This window comes from Gymnoscopelus braueri, assembly GCF_963280865.1.
Source record: "Gymnoscopelus braueri genome assembly, chromosome: 8".
Taxonomy (NCBI): domain Eukaryota; kingdom Metazoa; phylum Chordata; class Actinopteri; order Myctophiformes; family Myctophidae; genus Gymnoscopelus; species Gymnoscopelus braueri.
In genome coordinates this window covers 19,409,027-19,434,463 of record NC_137609.1, presented here as the reverse complement: position 1 = coordinate 19,434,463, position 25,437 = coordinate 19,409,027, and the positions used below count along the sequence as shown (strand labels likewise).

The 25,437-nt window shown below is 44.2% G+C and overlaps 1 protein-coding gene across 1 annotated transcript; it reads right to left on the bottom strand.

Moving 5' to 3' along the window:
* Positions 1-9,273: 9,273 nt before the first annotated feature.
* Positions 9,274-10,692, bottom strand: LOC308090712 (solute carrier family 2, facilitated glucose transporter member 1-like; the record flags this gene model as incomplete). Its single annotated transcript, XM_080435976.1, has 1 exon — positions 9,274-10,692. One exon carries the CDS (start codon positions 10,690-10,692, stop codon positions 9,274-9,276), a length of 1,419 nt encoding a protein of 472 aa, XP_080292102.1.
* Positions 10,693-25,437: the final 14,745 nt, after the last annotated feature.

Below are 25,437 nucleotides of genomic sequence, written 5' to 3'. Positions count from 1 at the left end.
CGATCCAGTCAGGATGACAGATGATGTTTGAACGGGCACATTAGTTACCTCTGAAACACATTTACATGACCGCAATGAGCAGAAACAGTTTGACCTCGCCCTTGTAGCTACAGATTCAATTAGTTGTGATGTCCAGTGTGTCAGTGAGAAAGACTGGGCTGATTTCTCACCATGAAAACACTGGGATCTCGGTGTGCAATTTGAGAAATTTCTCCAGGCATTTTCTGCTGTTCATCCATCTTACTTCCATCATGTGCAGCAGTGAATTACTTCAAGTACGATCAACAAAGGGCTCGACTCTCTGCAATGCTGTGCTTTTTTAGTTGTGCTCTGAAATGCACAAAGACTGCAGCATGGCAGCCCAGAGTGACATTGCATATTGCACAAAACCCAATTAGTGTAGTACTGGGCTTATTTAGTTTTTATTGTGAGTTCTGTTGTGCTAGGAGTTTGCATTCATTCATGACTGACAAGTGCAAGAAACGCTGTGATGTTGCAGAGTAGACCGTTGCATTTCCTGAAAAGATAAGGTATTGAACACTTTGATTGACACTCATGGTTTTCCCCATGTCAACATTTTATCTGCCATTTTATCAGTAGTTTATTTTTCCTTTGCCTGATTTGTACTTGGTTGCCCGGCGGTGTCGCACGTCAAAAATAGCAGATCTACAAGCTCACAACGCATCACGCTGTGATGTGTTGTGAGCTTGTAGATCGTCCATTTTTGGTGCATGAAAACGGTGCACAACTAAGCATAACCCAGGCTATTCTTCTATACTATTGGCTCTGTACTATTGGCTCATACTGTATACAGTAGAAAGCTCACCTCCTTTTCTCCCCTGTGGTTGAGGATGCTACAGTATGACATGGATTTATATTGCTGCGGCAAGTGCCACACTGCTGGGCCAAATGAAACAGGTGGCATGCATTTGTTTGGGGTGACATTGAATGGAGCGGGAGGTCCAGATGTGGCACCAGTTGAATATGACCTCTTCAGAGTAAATATCACCAGCACTGCTTGATGCAGGGAAGGCTGTGTTGACTGATGACCTGAGTTAAGCCTGATTTATTTTACACTTCCTTGTACCGTGGTGTCGTGCGCTGCAAATAGCGATCTGTAAGCTCACAATACGTTGCAGATTCAGCGCATTGTGAGCTTGTAGATCTGCTATTTTCGGAGTGTGGCACAGCTGTACGACAGCATAAATGGGTATTAAAGAGAGAAATGGGGAGAGAGGGAGATGGGAGGCGGACATGAATGAGCAGAAGTGTGTGTGTGTGTGTGTGTGTGTTTGTGTGCATGTGTCTCCAAATCACATACCTGTATCTTTATTAGGGATAATGTCTGTAGAAGGTTATGATAACTTTCAGTACAGTGAGTAAAGTTAACATGATGAAGTGATAGCACATGGGGATGCGCTTCACTTTTATTTATGTTTTTGGTTATTTGCATCCAGGGTGTAACGTAAACCCGCCCACCACCAGGGTCACTGGGGTTGATTCCTCCATGGTGCTTCAGCTTGTCTGGACACTATATATATATATATATATATATATATATATATATATATATATATATATATATATATATATATATATATATATATATATATATATATATATATATATATATATATATATATATATATATATATATATATATATATATATGTGAAGTGACAGTGTTGACAGTTGTACACGGCCAGTACCAAAATCAGTGACAACAGGATCATCTGTGCTATTCAGTATTCTCCTCTAGCTAAAGAAGTCATCAATAAACACTGGCATATGGTTTCCACAGACCCTGCCCTCATGGGCGGTTTTCAAGAGACCCTCGAACCTGAGAAACATGTTGGTGAGGTCTGATTGTCCACCAGACCCCCCCCCCACCCACCTCCCGTACCTTTTTGAGCCCTCTGGAACCAGGCAATTCTAAATGTAACGACTGTCACTTCACTCGCAAAACATGGATGTCATCCCTAGCCTTGTAGAAGTGCAGGACCTCTGCAATCTGTGTGGCCGTGGTGCCCCGGGCCCCCAGCAACACCATGGCCAGAGCAGAGGAGGTGCTGCTAGGAAAGTAGAACACATTGCCAGTGTCAGCTGTTTGAACAGAGTCAGGGAGAACGTGTTGCAGGCCGCGGCAATGGGGATTGATGGCATTGTGATCAACGCCGTGACCGATGGGGTTCATGGCATCGCGATCAATGTTGTGACCAATGTCCCAATGTTCATGACCAATGTCCCAATGTTCATGACTAATGTCCAAATGATTCAAATCACACAGTAAAAATATTGAAATGTATAAACTACTAGCCAGTAGTTTACTTTTTTCGTTGTTGCTTTTCCCCCCCAATTTAGTTAAGCCAATGAATTCCTCCTCACGCACATTTCTGTGTGTTGTCACTGCTGGTGCATCTCACTGACTGGCAGTGAGGAGCCCCCACCGGGAGGACGTAGTAAAAAAAATAGTCTGGCCATGCCGCGTCATCCCAAAACCTATACCACTTGTGCAAGGACGCGCTGTGATTGGCCAATACGCTTGTCCAAGGACGCACTGTGATTGGCCAGTAGCCACTTTGAGTGGCAGTTGGGGCAAACGCTCTCACCAAAACATGATTTACTATTCTGTCCCTATCGGTACGTAACTCAAAAGGCGCTGAGTCGGCCCCTTCGCAACGTTCGGCACGGCAACTCGCTCGCTTTAGCTTGCTCGGTGGTGCCTCACGTGGCTCAAGTTCGCTTGAGACGGCGCGCCTCCGTCGCGGTCCAAAACTATACTGGCTAAAAAAAATTGCCCGCAGTTGTTGTAGGCAGAGGCTCTTCCACGTTGGCCACAGAAGGGGGGCGTGGTTATAGCACAAGTAGTATAGGCTTTAGTATGTCGCGGCCATGCCAGGCTAAGAGCCTCCATCCTTCTTCTCCCGCCCAACACTCCCTGCTGACAGGTGCCGCCCCAGCCCGTAGGAGTACATGCAGTGCCAAATATCACCCTCCCTGCCCGGCTTCCCTCCTCTGAACACGGGCCAAATGTGTTCGTATAGACACTCGACAAAGCCAGATGCACCACGGTGGATTTAAACCACAAGCCACTGCAGTGTTGGGCAGGCACTTTACCACTGCGCCACCTGAGCACCCAGTTTAACTACTAGTTAAACTGGGCACTTACTAATAGTTTAGGCTGCCCTAGCGAGTCTGATATCATGTCTAGAGGGGTGGGTTCAAAATCTCCGGAGAGAAATTCCGCCGGATCCTATTGGTTCACCGATCTGTCCGTCAGCCCCCGCCCTGCCCCGCGCCCCTCCTTCTCCCCAATGTGCAGCATTGAGAGCCCTGACGTCACAACAGCCTGGAGATCGAGGCTACTAATAGTTTAGCTACTTAAACCCTAGTTAACTCAGAACTACTGGGCAATTTCAGGGGTGTCCTGCAAGAGCTTAAAATAAATGGTGGAAACATGGAATTATTTTCCTCTGCCCCGGTGCAGACTATTGCTGAAAAACCAATACAACATGTAGCCTATACCTACACATGAATAGTAAACAGGTAGAATTTGTAAGTAAGGTTATAAGAAGGTTTGAGTAGCCTAATAGTAATTTTACATTTAATGGTGGAATTGTCTTCTGTTAACTGCAGACTCCTGTGAAAAAAACACATGGCCTTTCTGGAAGCATCTACTGTTTACCCCAGGCGTTAACCATAGGTGGGACCTCCCCTGGACCTCCCAGCTGGACCTCCCAGCCGAAGCAGGGCTGACTAGGCGGCAAGAAGGCCTACTTTCTGCTGCTATAGACATTAAAGGTATGTCACAGGTACAGTATGTAGACACATTACATTTGTCTACGTTCAAGGTTTCTGTTGGGTAGATTGACATTGTATGTCCATATTTCAACTTTTTAAGTTTTTTCCTAAATGAATGCCCTACTTCGTCATACTGCAGTGTCACACTAAAGTTGCAAGAATAGCCAATCTACATGAGACGTGTAGATGGCTTGTAGATAACTTGTAGATACGCTATTTCTGCAAAAAAAAAGGAAAAAAACTTGAAAATAGTTTAGTGTAACTAGGTTTTATAAATATTTAACCAATGAAAAGTATTAACAAGTGCTTGTGACTAAATAATAACTACACTGGATCCATTCTTTTTTACATTTCTTGAAAAATAATGGTTTTGGACATGAGGCTAATATTACAATAAACCCCACTAGATGCCAGTTCATTAATGGAGAGAGATAGTACATTGTCCACAGTGTCTGAAATGACAATCTCTGAGACAAATTATGTCAACGCACGTCAGAGATTGATGAAAATAAATAGCAGAGAACGCTCCAGTGCTTTGTACAGTACAATGCCAGAGCCATTGAGATTGCATCAATGAGGGAACGGACATGGTGCAACTCTTCTATCTCAATGGCTCTGCAAAAGGTTTCAGTGAGCTGTGGTGTTGCTAGGCTGGAGTGGGCGGGGTCTAGCTTTCAGAAGTCGGAGCTTAGTTCTGAGGGAGTTTAAAGCGCCTTTGTCCTATACAAACGTTCTTAGGATCGGCAATGCTATACAACAACTTAATGGCTTAAAGGGACAGAAATGAGCAGACCTAATTGGCAGTCTGTGTTATATCTCTCTCAGAAGTCAAAAGGAGGGAAGGGACGATTGCAGGTGCAAAGGACTTTTTATTTGTAGTGGCTGGATGTGATTGATGGACTGGAGATTGTAGGACCAATCGAGTGGTGAGACGGAGTTTGACGGGTGGTGGAATGAGAGATGGGCTGGAGCCGAATTGAGGTCAGACAGCACAACCCAAGTGCATGCATAAAAGCATACATGTATTACTGTAGTTCCAATATTGCTCAAATAAAAGTAATTCCTATCCACGCTGTGAGGAAATGTAATGCAGATTGCTGAGGTTGCATCATCATCAGGCTCTAACCCCTGGGCTGCTGTTGGAGCAGAACGGAAGCTCTTTAGAGCTACTGAGAGGCACAGTGCTTTTTAGAGGCTACAACAAATAACGTAAGGGGGATTTATGCATTAGTTGTGCACCGGTGTCGTGCACCAAAAATAGCCGATCTACAAGCCCACAATGTGTCACACTGGAACGCATTGTGGGTTTGTAGATCAACTATTTTTGGTGCAGCAGCACTGGTGCACAGCTAAGTATAACTCAGGCTTTAGATGTACAGTATGGTGCTGTTTTTCTCTCAATACACCAGGGAAGTTAAATACAAAAGCTTAATTTTTGTGACTATGGTGGACAGTAACAAAATAAATTTGCTTGAGTACTCGAGCACATTTAGTTTTGTATCTGAGTGTCTGAGTATCTGTACTTTACTTGAGTATTTGTATTTTTGGATACTTTCACTCTACTAAAAAGACAAATATTGTACTTTTGACTCCACTACATTTCTTGGAAGTACAATATGGATGAACCACTGAAACCCTATTTCAAATATAGTGAAAATAGCATATCTGCAAGCTCACAATGATGCGTTGTGAGCTTGTAGATATCATATTTTCACTATTATTGTTATTGATTTTTGAAAATGTCTGTCAAATCTTTGAATTTGTTGGGGGAAATGTCACAATGCAACACAGCAATGCATCAATATTAAAAAAGAAAATGCACTTTGTAATTTGTACTTTTGAATACTAGAATAACTTGAGGAACCGATTAGAACATGGCGACACTTCTCCATTGAACTCAATGGACGAGGCCACCCTGTTCTTTTCTGCTACTATTACTTTGAATGGTGTCCTCAGCTCGATTCCCTTCCACTCATGTAGTCACAATGTTACCTGAATTTCCCTTTTACTTACACTACCATGAATGTCAATGCCATGCTGTCTGCAATTTCTTTTTTATCAGTGCATTGTAGCAACTACTCAATGCTGGGATACACACATTTTTCCATATCAAATACAATGATGGACTTACAAAGTTGCATTACTTTATTACCATTATTAGTGCAGTACAAAGTGTGTGTGTGTGTGTGTGTGTGTGTGTGTGTGTGTGTGTGTGTGTGAGAATTGGAGACTGGCATGAAAAATCTAAGCCCTACATAGTTTGTAGGTGGAACATAACGGCTTCTACGTCAACTCCGCTCATGCTCTGGCTGTTCACCAATCCATCGCGGGTATTGTCCTGCTGGTTCAGGAGCGACTATGTGCTTTTAAGAATTGAAGAATGTGCATTGCACTGAGGAAAACAGGAGGAAAGGGTAGACAATGTGATTTCTCTGCAGGATCGAGGAAACAAACTATGCACATTGTGTTTGAGACTTGACTCTGTTCAATTTAACTATTCTCTCCTACAAGAATAATAACTAGTTTGCAGTGAACAATGGTTCTCAGAGACCTGAACTCTAGCTGAAGTAAAAGACTGATATAGATCTTTCAAAGGATCAATTAACCCATGTTTTTATAGCTCACTCCCAAAAGCCTGGGCATTAATATGAATCAATAGCCTATAAGCATGACTTGGAGAATCTTAGGGGCTTTAATTAATATGCTAATCTCCTCTCCTTTGTCTTTTCCTTCAGAATCTCTCACAGAACAATTAGCTCCCTTCCTAATGTGATTATTGTGCATTGTGAAAACACTTCGTGTTGACATTTCGAAGCGGTTTCTCTAGTCAAATATTTTAATTTGCATCCAAGATAATGGCTTTCAAATAGTCCGGCGAGACAGAAATTGCAGCCCACATAATCTAAATTTAAAGTCCACATGTAGGGCTCAGAGGTGGCCTATAGCTGTATTCACAATTTGTCCTGTAAATATTGTGCAAGGGGCCAGATCTCAGTGGGTAAACAAACATATTGTATGCCAGAACAATTGCACATTTCATTCATTGCTGTGTTAGCTTGAAAGCTAACATTTGAGCATATTTATGTTCATGCTGTCTCTGCAATTACAACTGCAAAATTCATGACAAAGCGTTTACTGAATCCCATATCAGCCCAGTGAGCCCACAGGCTTTGCATGCCATTTGGATGTTTTTGTGAGGTGTAAAAGGAAATGACAGGGATACACATCCTGTACAGGATGTGTATCACCTAACCCACTAGAATCATTACTAGACGCACACTCTTTATTTTTAATTAATTTTGTCAATTTTTTTGGGGGGTGTTTAGAGGTCTGCTATATAGTAGCCTGAAATCAGAAACATGTGTTCAGTTAAGTGTACCACTGATTCTCAACCCCCGGCCCACTGTTGAGCCACGAGAGAATTGCAAGTGGGTCCCCAAATAATTGGCAAAGCACTTAAAGGGATACTTCACTTTCACATAAAATAAACATTAAAAAAATATATTTTAAAAAAATGAAAGAAGTTATGGCAAAATAAAGGCCCCCTCACACATTAGTAGGACACTCTAATGCGTGAGGGGGCCATGAATTTTCCATTACTTTTTTCATTTATTTTTAATATATTTTTTAACTGTTTATTTTATGTGAAAGTGAAGTATCCCTTTAAGATGCTAATGATAATATAACATTAATATTAACTGGGTTTACTACCAGGAACATTGGGGTTTTAATGCACAGGCTTACATGTAATGATTGGCCGGCGGGAAATGAGAATGTTAGAAAATAACTTCAATGTTTTGGTTAATTGTTTGTCTGGTCATCCATTGCATTCCATTCATTTAAATTAACGTGGGATGAATCATCAGGTCGTCAGGTTGTGGCAGTGTGTGGAAATGACACATGAGGCAGGCTCTAGAGCAGATATGAGCACTGAACAGTAAATAGAAACCAGGCTTTCCACACAAATTATCTGACCTGACCTGCCCCGCACACCACCTTCTCCCCCCTTGTTATTATGAATCTTTTTAAATCACCTTTTACTTGAATGTAATTTTTTACTATTTTTTTCAGCATTTTGTAACTTTTTCCCCTTTATTTCTATATTTTTCCTTTCTCTTTTTTTATTTGTTTAAATTTTTAATATAGATACTTTTGCAGATCTTCGTAGTCAATTCTCTTTAGGATACTTTTTTATACTGTATGCCCATGAGGTGAAATGAGCAGGGGCGAAAGTGGAAGGAAATGGGGTATGGGGACTGTCTTTCGTTTTGTCTTTTGTTTCCATTTACTGTACCTAAACCATGTACCTAAACCATGTATTTTTGGGCGGTGAAACCGCCCCTATATGTGAGGTTTGGACATCGACATTCGCTGCACTGTGATTGGCCACCATTGTACCCCCCCAACCCTGCGCTGTGAGTGGCCACCATTGTACCCCCCTAACCCTGCACCGTGATTGGCCACCATTGTACACTATGGTGGCCAATTCAGGACTGTGATTGGCTAGTGAACACATGACACATGTGCATAGCCCTATAAATAGGACTATGCACTTACCCATGCACCCCTAACTTTTTTAAGTTAGGGGTGTACAATGGTTGGTCCACAATATTACTTTTCTTTAAGTGAACTTCCATCACTGTGATGACCACTGTGACCACACCGCCCACTTCACACTGGGTGTGATTTTTATTTATTTTTCGATATTTTTTTGAGAAATACAGGATACATTTGAGAATGACAATACATTTGAGAATGACAGGAAAAGGTCGCAGCAAAGGTCATCAGGCTCGGGAATCAAACCTGCAACTCGCTGCATTAGAGCCTATGTGCCTTAACCACTAGGCCATCGGCGCCCCCACCTAAACCATTTTGAATCTTTTATTATTATTATTATTAATTGTTGTTATTATTATTAAGACCCCTTCTCCGCTTCAGAGACACACTGAAGGCCAACCTCAGGAGCTGCAAAATTGATGCAGCAAACTGGGAGGATAAAGCTACCGACAGGGAAGGGTGGAGGCACCAAGTTACCCAAGGCATTGAGACTTTCGAACAGGCAAGAGCGGCATCAATCCAAGACAAGGGAGACCGCAGGACACGTGGACCTCTCACCTCAACACAGGACACAACTCCCTGCAGTATCTGTGGAAGACTGTGTGTCCCAGGGATAGGGCTACGCTCCCACATGAGGAGCCATGCTAAAAGGAAATGACTGCATGTCTACTCATCCGTCGGATCGACGGGAGACTCCACCAGCAACAAATATCACTCTCCCCGCCGGGCTTGCCTACCCCAAACATAGGTCAATTGTGTTCGTACTTCGCACTGCAAAACCAGCTGCACCACAGTGGTTTTGAACCCCTATACGCTGCAGTGGTGGACAGGTACCACCCGAGCCCCTTCCATCGACATGTTTTACTAAATGGGAGATGATGCTTCCTCCTCAGGCCTCCCAACCTTTCCCTGTCCTCAACCTTTTGCTGACTGGCGGAACGCAGTGGAGATCTGATCAAATGTTTGGCCCTTGGTCTCTGGCATCTTGAAGAAGGTGAAGATGAAGAATACGACCAGCAGCACGGTGAAAATGAGAAACACATATGGGCCAAACAGTTCCTCTACATACGGAAAGGTTAAGCCCACAATGAAATTGGCGGTCCAGTTGAATAAACCAGCCACAGCAATGGCCGAGGGCCTCGGTCCCTGGGAGAATATCTCTGTTGTGATGAACCAGGGGATGGGCCCTGGCCCAATACAAAAGAATGCCACAAAGGACAATACAGCCATGACGCTAACATATGACATCCACTTCAGCTTATCGAGCAGATTGAGAGCGATGGTAATCAGAATGGCAGAGCCAGCCATTCCCAGCAACCCGACCATCTGTAAGGATCTACGACCAGCATGCTCTACCAAGAACAACGAGACCACAGTGAAAGCTGCTTTGACCAAACCGACTCCAAGAGTGGCATAAACAGGCTGCTCCACTTCGGCCTTCTCAAAGATACTGGTAGAGTAGTAGATCACACCATTGATGCCTGACAGCTGCTGGGAGAGCTGCAGGACAATGGCGATGCAGATAGGTTGGCGGTAAAGGGGCGAGCGGAACAGCTCTAGTATGGACACCCTCTTCTCCCTCATCATCTGCCTGTTCTCCTCCTTCATCTCCTCCATTTCGTTGCTCACGTCCTTGGTCGCGCGCAGCTTCTTCAGCACAGTCTCTGCCTTGCTCTCGTTGTTGTTGTTGATGAGCATAAAGCGGGGACTCTCAAGAAAGAAGGGCATTAGGGCAAACTGCAGCAACGCAGGGATGGCAATGAAGCTGAGTAGCAACGGCCACAGGGTGGTGTTGCCCAAGAGAGCCTCCAAGCCCAACACCTGTGTGATCACAAGGCCTATGACGATGGCCAGCTCGTGGAGACTTCCCAGGGCTCCTCTGATGGCAGTAGGAGAGACCTCACCAATGTACATGGGCACAAAGCCAGTAGACAGACCAGAGTAGAGCCCAACCACAAATCGGCCAATAATCAGCATCTCCCAGGAGCCTGCGAGCTTAGAACAGCCCATGAGAGCTGCAGAGATAAAGACCAGAATGTTGGCTATCAGCATCGAGTTCCTCCTTCCGAAGCGGCTCACAAAGATTCCCACAGAGAAGGAGCCAATCATGCCACCGACCAAGAATATGGAAACAGCGACAGCCCAGAGGGCCGTTAGGGAGGACTTTGGGATGTATTCCTGATAGCGCTCATACCAGGAATCATTGATGAACATCTCAATGACCTTCTGAGGGGCATTAAGAACACCAGAGTTGTAGCCAAACTGGAAAGAACCGATTACGGCTGTTACCACATTCAACATCAGCTGGAACGTCAGTTGCTTCCTGGAATCCATAACTGTGTAGCTGGAGTTGTTTTATATATTTTATTTAATTTTTCTTGGATTGAAAGCCTTACAACTACTCAGCACATTTTACAGGGCTGACCAGAGCTCTGGTGTGACGTAACATAACACTAACAATTGCCATGCATGCCTAACCACGCCAATTTGCACAGGCGCCCTTGCAGTTTATCCCTGAGTGTCCTGAATTTGGCATATAAGCTTGGATGTTGGACCTTTTTATCTGCACACTGTCGGCGTCTCTGTGCCGACCTGTAGGTATTCTGCTGTTCTCTTTTCCATTGAAATAAAAGGAGTTTGGATTCATTGATACAACCTTAAGTGGGCCAGAAAAATGTGTAGTTGCATACACAATGTACTGTACGTGTGTTCTGAAGCAGAGCAGACCTACTTCACATTCTGGAATTAATGGCCTTGAGACGGGTATTGACAACATGATGTTATGTTATGTACAAACGGCTATGCTCCGAGTAGTTTCGACCAACAAATGGTCATCCTCAGGTGAGGAACATTTTTTTCCCCCTTTTTGTCCTACACCAGCGAAATATTTGGATGTGCATAACGATTCTTTTTAGATATGTTTTGGGGCTTTTTGACCTTTTGTTTTCAGTAGAGACAGACAGGAAACAGGGTGAGAGAGATGGGGAGAGACACGCATCAAAGGTCGTCGGGAACGGGACTCGAACCCGCAATGCGCTGTCAGGCGCCCGGACCTCTAGTTGGCTACAAAAGGTCACGTTTTCCTCAAGGAACTCCTTGGAGTAACACAATTTGCTTTTTTACACGAGGCACAGACTGCAGCCATGGTACATTAGGCTCGGCTGCAGGAAGTTGCCATGGACTGCTGGGTGAAAAATCTATTAGCAATGCTGATTTGTAGTGAAGGAACTCTGGCATTAACAAATAGCAGCTTTTCTACTTCATTGTCTTTTTTGCTTTTGTACTAAGAAAGAACGAAGATTCAGGGCCTCTTTAATTTGCTGAAACATCCAGAATAACAAATACTGCTCAGAGCTCGCTATTTTGTCTCTTTTAATTGGTTGCTTCTCAACTGTATAAAGAACTTGTCTGGTATGGAATTTCTCTGTGGTAATCAAACACAGTAGTTAACTTTTGTGACTTTACTTTAAAGCAGCACAATGCAAATATTGCATTGCATATTTTTTTTTCATCCAATACTTACTTTCCAATACAAAATTACCAAATCTGGAAACCTCAAATCTTCTGAGGAAGAAATCAGAGCAACTGAGCTCAGAAATCACATTTGATTGTCTGTCTGGACCGGCACATTCGTGCATGCAGTCAGTATTCGACCAAGGAAGTACCTCAACCTCAAATTGTTCAAGTGTGCTTCATCAACACCCATTATGAGGATTCTGTGTGTCGGTTGGTGCATAGCGGTTGGATCTGTGGCTCTGGAAAACCGGATCTCTGTATCTGTCAGTCCATGTCCCTTTTATGCCCATATGGAGATCGCGATGTCATTAGTATATGCCCATATATCGGCATGCCCCCATTGTGCCCATATATGGATCTGACTGGATCTGATTTGTTTGCGGCTGATGCCATGACGACACATTGAGGTTAGACAACACACTCCATATTTGGGCGTAGCTGCATTGATAACTCCTTATATGGTTATGGCTGAGTTATGTTGTCATAGTGACGTAGCTATCGGTATGTCTAGTCATAGTGATGTGGCAGTGGTTTGTTTATGGATATGTCAAGAGTGACGTGGTTCGACTCAAATGGGTATGAAGCATCAACTGACGGTGAGAAAACGCTAATGTTATCGGCGCCGATTTAATTACATTTTCACCAGAAACGGACTGTATCAAATATGAGTGACTGACTATCATAAACGATACAGAGCCACTTCCCTGACAATAATGCCGGGACAATTTGTTTATTTTTGAACCACAATTCTTATATGAGACGGTTCTAAGATGACCCAATGTTATTTTCCATAGAGAAAAACTTCGGTGACCCAGGGGATGAGCGAGTGACATCAGGACTTCGGTACTCTATTTTAAAACAAACAGAACTGAGTCTTCAAGTGGACCAAGAAGTGGGACAACAGAAAATGGCCTCAGTTCATTTTCAGTTCACCTGAAAGAAGACTCTTTCTGGTTCACTTCAGCTCTGATGGAGCCTCAGTCCTCTTTCTGTTCACACTATGTAATTCCTGTGGAGCTCAGACCTTTTCCCTTCTTTGGATTATGGGTAGTCTTCACCTGAAACAAGATGGTGGTTGTTGTACTTTGCTGTGCTTCCTAATGTATTAGTTCAGGCTATGCACTTTTGCAGTTTTGTCTAAAAAAATATTGGATAATAGAAACATTCATAAACATTTTGCAGCATGCTTTATTGCTACAGAACCTTTTTTTTATACTTTATTGCAACATTGTACTGTAAAATGTAAACCATGAGAGTGGCAATATGTGTAAACATGACTCCAGAGTTTTGATATTCCATTCCATAATTGGCTTTCACTGTTTTCGGAAGTGACCTATCTTACAAAACAAATGCCAAAATCATGAATCATGAAGTCTGATCGACCCAAAATATTTAGGGGCCTCCACACAACGCAGAGGAAAAGGTGATTTCACTTAGACCCGGGGGGTGCCACAAATGCAAAATAATGTCACTGTTTATTGCAGAAACATGATTATTTATTTATTGTTACAAATATTCACCACATTAGATACACATGATCTTGAGTCATGTGACAATTATCATCAGAAGCTTTTTGTTATACCATAATGTAATTGCCTTTCAGAATTTGTGGGAGGGGCCTATTTTTTTCTTTTACAAAATACAACATAGATCATTAACGCAACATCCACTTAACCCTACATTGGAATCACACTGCTGAGGGGTCTCTATAAAATGCACCTCCAAAAGCGCTTTCACCTCTCGACAATAGGGGGATGGCAGAGTCCACACCACAACTGTAATAAAGGCAATGGTGAACGATATAGTTATAGTTATCGTTACAGTATAGTCCTTGGTGTGGGTCTTTACACAGCCCTGGGTAGGCTACCTGGCCTTCCGCAGAGCAGCCCTTTAGAGCATGCAGCCAAAAAGCACATCAACCAGCTGATCAGTCAGACTATGAAATGAATACAGACATGCCCTAATAATACTGCCACTGTCTGATGCATTAAACTGCATGCCCTGCAACTCCCTTTCTCTCGACATAAACAAAGGAAAGGAGGAGTCAAGAAGAAAATAAAAAATGTCCTCAGAATTAGTGGCTGGCTACAGCCCAGTTAATGGGACAGGTAATTAACACATTGACAAATGTGAATGTGAAGATGTCCTTGTAGCCTTTGTAAGAAATAATAGCAAATCCCTCAATAATGAGACGAGAATAGCTTTGATATACCCAGCACACAAACTGAGTGCCACGTTTTTGCGTGTTATTGGGATGTCTTGCATAAGACTGTATAAGACTTTTATAACTGCAAAATTGTGAGATATTTTAAATGGCAAAGTGTCGCTGAATGTGAGAGCAGAATTTGTTTCTGATTTGTGTGGACACACGCTGAGGAAGACTTGACGCCGAAATGTGCTGCTGTGTCGGTGCGCATATGAAATAAAAGTACCAGAAGGACTACGGAGTGCTGGCTATTGCTTTCTTACAATACTCCTGAGTGCAAGGGTCTGCTATCAAGGGAGACATTTTGAAGTAATCACTGAGCAATCGGATGCACGCACGCACCCTCTCTCTCAGAAAAACGGAAAAACTGAACGTATGAGAGCTGTAAACAGTCTAGAACAGCATTTTGAGTCATCGAAAATAACAATATAAGAGATTGAACAAAATCACGATGATGCTATCAGTACGTATCAGAATTAATTAATTTGTGAGAAGTCAAAACACTGAAAAAACATATACTGTAATGTAACAATGTATCAATATAAGATTGCATCTCAGCACCTTCACAGTGATCAAAGCAATGCATCTTTATGCATTTGACTGTACCCTATAGGCATGTTGGCAGTTCCTCCCACACCAACTGTTGCTGCCTACCCACAATTTCATATCACTGCTTTGCTTCTCACCATTGTTTTTCCCATCATCTGTCACAATTTGGGAGCTTCAAATGCTAGAGAAATGCAATAATTGTGAGTGCTTGCAGATGTTTTATATAAATGGGTCATGTCCCAACAGCCATCCCCTAATTAGACAATTGTAGTGCAAGAGGGTGGTTGTGTGTATTATTAACAAACCATTACACTGAGGGCCTTTCATCCATCATAAAACCCAACTCTAATTGGGTTAGCTGGGCCTCTGTTTATCTGATGGGCCAGAAGGATGGTCATTTTAACTCCATTCAAAGTAAAACAAATAGTATTAGAATGTTTTCACAATCTATGTGTATCTGTGTGATTTTGTAACATAATCCAGATTGAATCCTCCTAGTGAAATGCAGGGTTTAGTTAAGACTTAAATTTAGACAACTCTTCAATCAGCTGCACCAAATTGTTGAGACCTGATAACTTGATGACCTGTCTGTTAGTGTGGGGTATTGGTCTGAATGGGCCTGATTTGTTTATCTGACATATAACTCCTGCTGCTGCTTTTCTCCTCCATCCCACGTCCTGCCTAAAGCTCGATTCATACTCAAGTCAGGCACTCGCTAAAATAGCCGACCTACAAGCTCACAACACGTCACGGATGCGGCACTTTGTGAGCTTGTAGGTCAGCTATTTCCAGCACACGACGCCATCGTGCGACACAGCATAAACTAGAAAAAGTGCTCCTCGGAGCACAGGTCTCCGCCAGGTCAGGTAGGCTATTGTGGCCTCCTGGCGGCGCTATAATAGGCCAACGTGAAAAGGGTGCCATTTCTTCTTAGGCCTTGCACGACAATCGGACACTGACTGCATTCATGATTTGAGGCATTTTGTTAAAAACATTTGTTTCGCTAAATTAGACCGGTTGGTGGCGCTATAACAGGCCAATGTTAAAAGGGTGGCATTTGTTCCTCAACATAGTGTGAATGTGCGTGCAAAGTTTGAGCGCAATTGGACGCTGCGTTCATGATTTGCGGAATGTTCAAAACAAGCCAATAATGCAAACTTTAGATGTCAATCTTAGCCAATCAGTATGGAATATGAAAAATCAAACACATCCGTCGTGATCACATGACTATAGAGATCATGTGTACCGATTTGCGTGAAATTTGGATAAAATTGGAAGGAGTAGTATAAAATAATGTGTTTTACATAAGTCGGCCTCCTGGTGGCGCTATAAAAGGCAGATGTGAAAAATGCAGGGCAAAGGTTTTTCCTTGACCTCTAGGGAGTGTGCATACAAAGTTTTACACAGATCGGTGCAGTTATAGGTAAAAACACGAATCGGCCTGTTATAGCGCCACCATGAGGCTGATTTGACAAAATTCAAATGGTAGTTCTTCCTCGGCGTAATGGGACTGTGCGTGCAAAATTTCACGGAAATTGCATGCTGTGTTTATGATTTGAGGCATTTTGTTCAAAACGGAGCACTCCTGCAAACTTTGGAAGACATTTTTTGCCAATCAGGATGGAATATGAGAAATCTGAAAGACCCGTTTCGTTTAATGACTATAGAGATACTGTGTACCGATTTGTGTGACTTTTGGACAATCTGTAGGAGTACTGTCAAAAAATGTGTTTTGCACAAATCGGCCTCCTGGTGGCGCTATAAAAGGCCCATGAGAAGAATTTGGGGAAAAGGTTCTGAATTGGCATCCAGGGAGTGTGTGTGCACAGTTTCACTGCGATCAAGCCAACGGTGCCAGAGATTAGCTGGTCACAGACGGACGGACACACGGACACAAGGACAGATGGACGGACGGGGTGGAAAACATACTCTCTCGCCATGCCTTTCGGCCTGGCGGAGACAATTAAAAAACTCAGCAAGACCATGTGGTTTAAAGTCCTACAACCTTTGAGTCTCTCAAAATGATGTTTTGCAGCATACTCTACAGTTAGACAGAGGGACTGAGTATGCAGTAGAATGATTATTAGAAAGACAATTAGACATTTGATCATGAAAGAGAAAAATGCAAACAAAATAACTTACAAATCTTGCGATATATCATGAACACAACATCCAATCAAACCCATATTGGAATTGCATCTTGAGGGACCTCTATAGAGCGGTGGTTCTCAAAATTGTTCTTGTCAAGGACCCCCAAAATGATATGTATTTGGCCGCGGACCCCCATCTCAAAATATTTTGCTCCAGGAACCCCCAGAAGCAAAGATTTGAGTTGCAAATGTTTGCTTTAAAAATATATATGTTACAGGGAAATTGGAAAACCATTCAAATTGAAAAAGGAGCGCTCGTTTTCACGCCCCCTCGCTTCCCCCATTGTTATCGATTCACTTTTATTGCGACTGATGACGTTAATCTGTCTATGTAATCAACACACCTGTTACTAGTCAATTCTGTAGAACCAACACTAGAGGTCAATGCAAGCCACACTAGAGCCACCCCCCACACACACACGCACGCACGCACGCACACTAATTAGAGTGTCGTTGATAGTAACCCATGAAAAGATCTATTCTCCCCCTATCGGTTTACAAGTCGGACGGCGCTGAGTCGACTAGCAGACCATCGGCCGGTCGGCGCGGGCACTCGTGCCTGGAGGCGCTCGGGCGCGCCTCCTCGGCCTCAAGGTCTGCTGAGTCGGCGCGCCTCCGTCATGGACAATAACTATTATCACAGCCTCGCGAGTTAAAAATACAGTGTTACTCTGCTCAGTTTGGCTAACCGCTTCATTATCCAACCTTTCATAGAATATTTCTCTCATATTATCCATTTTATTTTCAGCGCTCCTCCACCTCGCATCAAAGCCCCGCCTCGCGCCGAAGCCCCGCGCCTAAAAACTAGCATACCTTTCCAATTTCCAAACGAATGCCAATTTCCCTGTAACATGTATATTCAAAGGTATGCACAAATGTTGTTGTAAAAAATTGCGGATCTACAAGCTCATAGCAGGGCACTCGGTGCAGCGCTATGAGCTTGTATATCTGCTATTTTCGAATAGCCAAAGTATATAAAAGGTTAGTGGTTACAATTATTGTGATGCTATATTAACACATTTAGCTGGCCCCCTGGAACCCCCCCAAGGACCCCTGGGGGTCCCCGGACCCCACTTTGAGAACCAGAGGTTACGTATGTAACCCCGGTTCTTTTAGTTTAGGAGTGAGGCACTCACTATGGGAAACAGCGCCATCTGGCGATGCAACAGAGCTACACAATACGCTCCCGGGGCCCATTCATTGGGCAAGAGGGTATGTCACGTTACCGGCTGTTCCTTCCCCTTTCCGGAAAGACATATAAGGCCCGGTCGTGACGTAGTACTTCCTCTTAACACAGTTCCTCTGTTCGCAGTGGCGAAACAAAAGGGGTGTTTGGTGAGTGCTTCACTCGTAAACTAAAAGAACCGGGGTTACATACGTAACCTCTAGTTCTTTTTCGTTTTGAGTCGTGAGGCACTCACTATGGGATCTCTAAACCCCCCGGAAGCGTTAAAAACGTTCAATCCCTGAAAAAAACGCACATGCCCCCTCCGGCCCTGGGGCCCGCACACGGCGGGGCCCCGACCTCTGGGGCGCCCAGACCCTCCGGGCCCGGACGCGGCATAAGGGATAAAGAAAGGAGGCCCTGACAGACCGAAGTCTGCCTTATTCAGCTAATAGACAACAAGGTCCGTCACCTACTAACCCTACAACAAGGGAACAGGGCCCCCTGCTCCCAAAACCAACAGATCGTTAGCCCCCAGGATCACGTCAGGAGGAGAAAGGCACCTCAAGTAGATGAGGCTGCCACGCCCAGGACTGCGTGCGCCACCGAGGAAGCTGCCACGTCCAGGCTGTAAAAAGCTGCAAAGGTCGAAGGTGACGACCAGTTAGCAGCCGTGAAAATCTCCTGGACCGAAGCCCCCCTAGAGAGGGCCCAGGATGCAGCTGCACCCCCCTAGTCGAGTGCGCCCTCAGTCCATCAGGCACTGGGGTCCCACCACTAGTATAGGCGAGCCTTATGGCCTCAACTATCCATCTGGAAAGCGTCGGCTTAGCGACCGCCTTCCGCCGGTCACCGTGGCCATAAGAGACAAAAAGCTGTGTCGACGACCTGCTGGCTACCGTCTTCCGACAGAAGAGCCTCAAGGCCCTCACTGGACAAAGACAATGTAACCGTTCATCCTCCGCCGAAGCGAAAGGAGGTGGATGAAACGCTACCAACTCGACCGGAGCCGGGGCTACCACCCCGGTCTTGGTAACGAATGCCAGGTTCGGCTTCAGCAGAACCCTCCTGTCATCACCAGAGAACCTCAAGCACTCCGAACTCACCGAGAGTGCATGCAGGTCACTAACCCTCTTAGCCGTAGACAGGGCCACCAAGAGGACCGTCTTAAGGCTAACTATTTTCAGGCTCGCAGTTTCGAGAGGCTCAAAAGGAGAGAGGCAAAGTGCATTCAGCACTACCGCCAAATCCCAGGCTGGAAACAGAGGCTTGTTAGTCGGCCTGGCCCGCCTGGCGCCGCCCATGAACCGCCGCACCAGGGGATGCTTGCCAACCGTCCCGCCATCGAAACCTTCGTGGCAGGCGGAGATGGCCCCTAGGTACACCTTGACCGTCGAGAAAGCCAAGCCCTGATTTAACCTGCTTTGCAGGAAAATAAGAATGCTGCGTACCGGCGCCCGAAAAGCCATCACCACCGGTGACTGCTCCTGGCACCATGACACAAAAATATTCCATTTAATGTCATAGGCAGCCCTTGTAGATCCGGCCCTGGCCCCCTGAATGGTAGCGAACACGTCAGGGGGCAAGCCGCACGAATCTAAGTTGGCCCTTTCACGGGCCAGACCCACAGGTCCAGTTCCCGGGGGCTGGGGTGGTTGATCTCGTTCCCTGCTTGCTGCAGCAGGTCCGCGATCGGAGGGTGGGGCCACGGTTCGGCGTAGAGGAGAGGAGTTATCTCCGATCTCCACACGCCCCATGCTGGAGCTACCAGCAGCACAGACAAGCCCTGGAGTCTGACCCTCTCCAAAGTTGGGCGGATCAGTCCCAGCGGCGGGAATGCATACAGCATGCATACCCTCGGCCAGCTGTGAGCCAACGCGTCCAGCCCCAACAAGAGGTCCGTCGCCCTCACTGAGAAAAAGCGAGAGCACTTCTCTGCTGAGGCAGAGAAGTGCTCTGCTGAGGCAAACAAATCGACCTGAGGTCGGCCAAACCTGGTCCAAATCATGTCCGCTACTTTCGGATTGAGTGACCAATCCGTGTACCAATACCTGCCCCTGGACAGCAGGTCCGCCCCGCTGTTCTGAAGGCCCGGGACATGAAGCGCACAAATCGGCAGTTGGCGCGAGTCGCACCACATTGTCAGCTCGCGGGCCAGGTTGTCCAACACTCGGGAGCCTAAGCCTCCCTGCTTGTTGACATAGCACATGGTCGTAGTGTTTTCCGTCCGTCTTGAAATACTTGTGTGCGAGAAAAATCAGCTCCAGGTAGTTGATGTGGGCCAATTGTAGACTGGGGTCCCACACCCCCCTGGCTGCACGGCCCTCGTGAACGGCGCCCCAGCCTGTCAGGCTGGCGTCCGTCGTGACAACCTTCTGTGAAATTACTGCACCTACGCTGACACCCTCTGACAGAAAAAGTGCGCGTGACCACGGTCTGAGTGCTTCCATGCAACGTGGAGACACCAGGACCCGTCGAGACCCCATGGTGGGTGGGATGTTGAGATCCCGCACCCACCTCTGAAAAGGTCTCATAAAGAGTCTGCCTAGGCGGATCAGGTGTATGGCCGAAGCCATGAGACCCGCCGCCTGCATGCACAGCCTGTACGTGACTTTCTTTCCTACTCGAAAAGACCTCACACAGGCTAGGAAACTGTCTATCCTCTCCCTGGATAGGCGTGCTACTAGCGTGGTTGAATCCAGTGAAATCCCTATGAAACTTGAATTTCGTTAGAAACTTGTTGAGACCTCTCAGATCCAGGATGGGTCGTACACCCCCCCCCCCCCCTTTTTCTTGACCAGAAAATATTTCGAGTAGAAACCCAGTCATTTCTGATCCGGAGATAATTCTGTGATGGCGCCTTTGCTTAGGAGAGGGAGAACCTCCGCTCGTAAAGTTATCGCCGCTCCGCCCGTCGCCTGGGAGAACAATACCTTGTCTGACATAAAAGGTTTCGCGGAGAATTGTATGGTGCGAAGCACCCAAGGATACGGGTGGCAAGCTTTCCACTGCGTGAAGCAGCGAGCTAGAGGGTTGGGGAGGGATACTGGCGTCACTCGTCCCACAGACCGTTCGGTCGTTGCCATGGAAACTAGTGACGTGGCCGATCGCTCCGGTGGGACCACACGTGTGGTGCCCACTAGAGACAGTATAGGCGTTATATGACTGACTGGGAGATTCAAGGATGTCACGTGACCCCGCACGCGATGCTACCCTGATGTCAACATCCGGTCTGAACAGGTTGTCGCCATCTTGCCTACCATCCGTGCGGCCATCTTGTGAAACCCTTTCACTACAGTGGCGTTTTGGCGCCCTCTCTCGGATGGGAGAATTGGGAGATAAAACCGGCGTGACCCCTGTGCCAAGGTGCAAAGGCGCCCTCTGGCGGACAGAGGTGTAACTGATTTTATTACCTGCACTGGTGTAAATACATTCAGTAGGTTTGTCCCACAGTGTTCGGAAAACCGAGAACCGGGTTTACCGAGCACTCTGGGCTCATAGGGGGACCACCGAGAACGGGGGGCCGCCATGTAGGTGGCTCCCGTTCTCCCTGGTCTACATGCAGGGTTGGAATAAGACAAGGTTTTGTCATTTGCAGCAAATTTATTGGAACAAATACAGGGAATTGCATTACAGACCCCATAGGGGGCGCCACACCGTATGTCACATAAGTGCTATTAACCCCGCAGCTTCCTCGGGTCCTGACAGCTGCAACACATGACTTACACAGCTGTGGCTAGACAACCCAGCCTAGAGGGGACGGAGCGCCCCTATTATAATCTTTTTGGTAACACTATAATGCATTATAAACATACTTATAATGCATTATAATCCACTTATAACACTGTATAATTATAAATGGTAAATGGTGCATTTATATAGCGCTTTTATCCAAAGCGCTTTACATAGATTGTGCATTACATTCACCCATTCACACATACATTCATACACCGATGGCGGAGGAAACCATGCAAGGCACCAACCTGCTCATCGGGAGCAATTAGGGGTTTAGCGTCTTGCTCAAGGACTGACTCTCGGAGCCCGGGATCGAACTGGGAACCTTGCGGTTTCCAGTTCACTCTACCCGGCCACTCTACCCCTGAGCCACTGCCACCACTAACTAATTATAGTTATAAGACTACTCATAATACTATATAACGTTAATTTTAACGCATTATAAAGCCTTTTTGAAATACTGATCACTTCATCATTACTGGTCAGTCACAGACCTTTTCTTTTGGCAAGGATTATAGTTTTATTATTATTTGCATAGTTTTAATACATTATAATGATTAATGTATTATAATCAGTAATCACTGTTATAATGCATACTAGTGTGATTATAAGTCACTGTAAGTGGTCATTGGGTGCTTTAAGTAAAGTAAAATAAATGGCATCACATTTGTGAGCACAAAAGGCTTTTGCCTACACCTTCATGAATGTAATTACTTTATGTAAAGCACCCAATGACTACTTATAGTGACTTATAATCACACTAAGGTGCCTTCTAACAGTGATTATAATACAGTACATTATGTTATTATGTATTTCAACTAGGAGATGATCCTTGCAAAGAAGAATTTACAGCAATTATGAAATATCGTAATACTTTGACATTATAAGTCATAAAATGCTCTATAATATATTATGATTATTGTTATAAAGATTATAATTATTTATAAGTTCGTATAAGTATTTTATAATATATTTTACTGTTTTATAAGCAGAAATCTGCTTATAAGTATGGTTATACTGCATTATAGAGAAAATTACCATGTTAAAGCTGGCGGCAGCTGTTGCTACAGTAATGTAATGTGTCCAGAGTGCTGTTATCAGGAGAGATTGGGATTCATTATAATGACTCAGCCAATCACAATTGAAGGTCAGAACTAACTGTGGTATCCCTAAAATTATAGCATGACCATGTTGTACTACTCAATTCTGATTGGCCAGAGGGTTCATTATTTATGAAATTTATCAAATAATCCTACACATGTAGTAATTACTGTTCTAAACGAAAATGCATTGAAAAGATTGTATCGTATTTACATGCATTTAAACTAAAATGTTTACACTTTAAACCATCATGTATATGTAAAAACATGGATTTCAATGTAACTGTCATCATTTTGGGGTAATATAAAACATGTGTGCGTGTGTGCGTGTGCATGTGCGTGTGCCTACATGTGTAAAAGATGAGCTGACTGATTGTCAGGTGGTACTAGTTTCTAGGTCGTCACTATGGCTTCTCCCATTTGCTGAAGTAGTAGCTCATTTATTTCCAAATTGCCAAAGTTTCTATTTACAGAGTGTATTGCCCTATTATGAATAAACACTTCATACATTAATTGTTGGCATAAGTGGGATAAACAACTCTGAGACGTGTGTTTATGAAAACAATGCACTCTGCGGAGGCAAATCCCCCTTCTACTTCGTGTCGGGAAGTAATTAGACTCCACATCATGCACTACAGAAAGCCCACAGCTCGATGTTGGTTATCCCTTATATACTGTATTGCATATTGTATACATAATGTATTTATACATTTGTCATTTTAGTTTCAGAATGTATTTAGCACATTCAACACTTAAAGGAGAGTTAACACTGGTTGCTTGTTTCCAGAACCTGGCAACACGAGTTGCCAGGTTCTGGAAAGAAACAAGCATCCAGTGTTAAATCGTTCGCCATTAACGGTGGCCTCGCAGGAAATTTCAACGCATGTTTGACTATCATGAGACTCCACAATGACTAGCAGTAGAGAGAAAAACAACTTTGCCTCGGTTATAATAGACGAATCTCCCTAACCCACGCGCTCCCATTCTGACAACGGAGGGGGTTTAAAAAATGACGACACGGGAATCTATGGAAAAAAAGAACGCCACTTTTCACGTCGGTCGGTGAGTAACGAGACATCAAAGACAACACTTAATTTGTCCGGTATTCTCCTTTAAGAAAATACTGGCTAAGAAAGTTATACAGCTAAATGTACCGTACCTGAACTTAAAGGGATATTTCACTTTCAAAAAAACTTTTGGTCCTTTTATCGTCTACTCAGGCTTTTGTGAACCCCCCAGACAGTTTTTAAGTTGCTCGATTCAGTATTTAGATATTTGATATTCATTTTATCAGACACGCCCCCTTCCTATACAAACCCATTGTAACTTCAAACTCCATTTTAACCATGTTAGATTCATCAAAAACACCCGTCCTTGGTTCTGGTGACTCATACCGCCCCCCTAATACGTGAGGGGGCCGTGTTTTTTAAATAACTTTTTTCATTAATTTTTTTTTTTTTTTTGGAAAAATAAAAAAATAAAATACAACGAAAAAATTAAATAAAATAAATGAAATTTTTTTTCGGAAAAACACGGCCCCCTCACGCATTAGGAGGGAAGGGTGAGTCACCAGAACCAAGGACGGGTGTTTTCGATGAATTTAACATGGTTAAAATGGAGTTTGAAGTTACAATGGGTTTGTATAGGAAGGGGGCGTGTCTGATAAAATGAATATCAAATATCTAAATACTGAATCGAGCAACTTAAAAACTGTATGGGGGGTTCACAAAGGCCTGAGTAGACGATAAAATTACCAAAAGTTTTTTTTAAAGTGAAATATCCCTTTAACTTCCCATATCTTAAAGGGATAGTTCACCCCTTTTTTTCTATTGATTAGTCACCCCATGGAGATTTAAATTCTTCAGTTTTTGTCGCATTCCTAAGCCAATAATTTGATGACGAGCAGTGGGTTCCAGTAGGAGACACAAAGGAGACTCTTTGTCTCCTACCGGAACCGCTGCCTCTGTCCTTTCTGGGTGAACTATCCCTTTAAAGCTCAATTATATACTGTAAAAGACATTCAATGCTTGGCACATTTATTTATCTGTAAGTGTGCACAGAGTTGGGCCTGGTTACAAGAGTGGCTCAGGGGGTAGAGCAGCTGTCTGGGAAATGGAAGGTTCCCGGTTCAATTACTGGCCCCTTGTTTAGAAATGTCCTTAAGCAAGACACTGATTCCATAACTGCACCCGATGTAATGTAAAGCGCTTTGAGTAAAAGCACTATAGAAAGGCAGACCATTGAAAGAGGTATTTTTAAGGGACGACATTGTTGAGTATAGATGAGATTTATTGCTAGTGGGTCAAGTTCACTTTCTAACTTCTTTAAACATTCTACTGTCTGTTCAGTGATCCTTTATTGCTCAATTATTCGCTCCATGTGGCTCTTCTTCTGTACCTGTAATGTTCTGTACTTTAATAATAAATAGTTTGGGGTTTTGTATGGCTATTCACTGGTGGTGAGTAATTATGTAAGGATGCCCTCAAATACATTTGGCCACAGGTACAGTATATCTTTCTGCATATAATCAATGTGGAGATGGTGTACTGAGCAGGAAAGGTCAATTACATGGTGCAATGCCTTGCACAGAGTAGTAATAGCTGGTAACAGTGGCACAGAGTGTTATTTTTTAATGAACGATGTCTGCCGTTTTTTCTT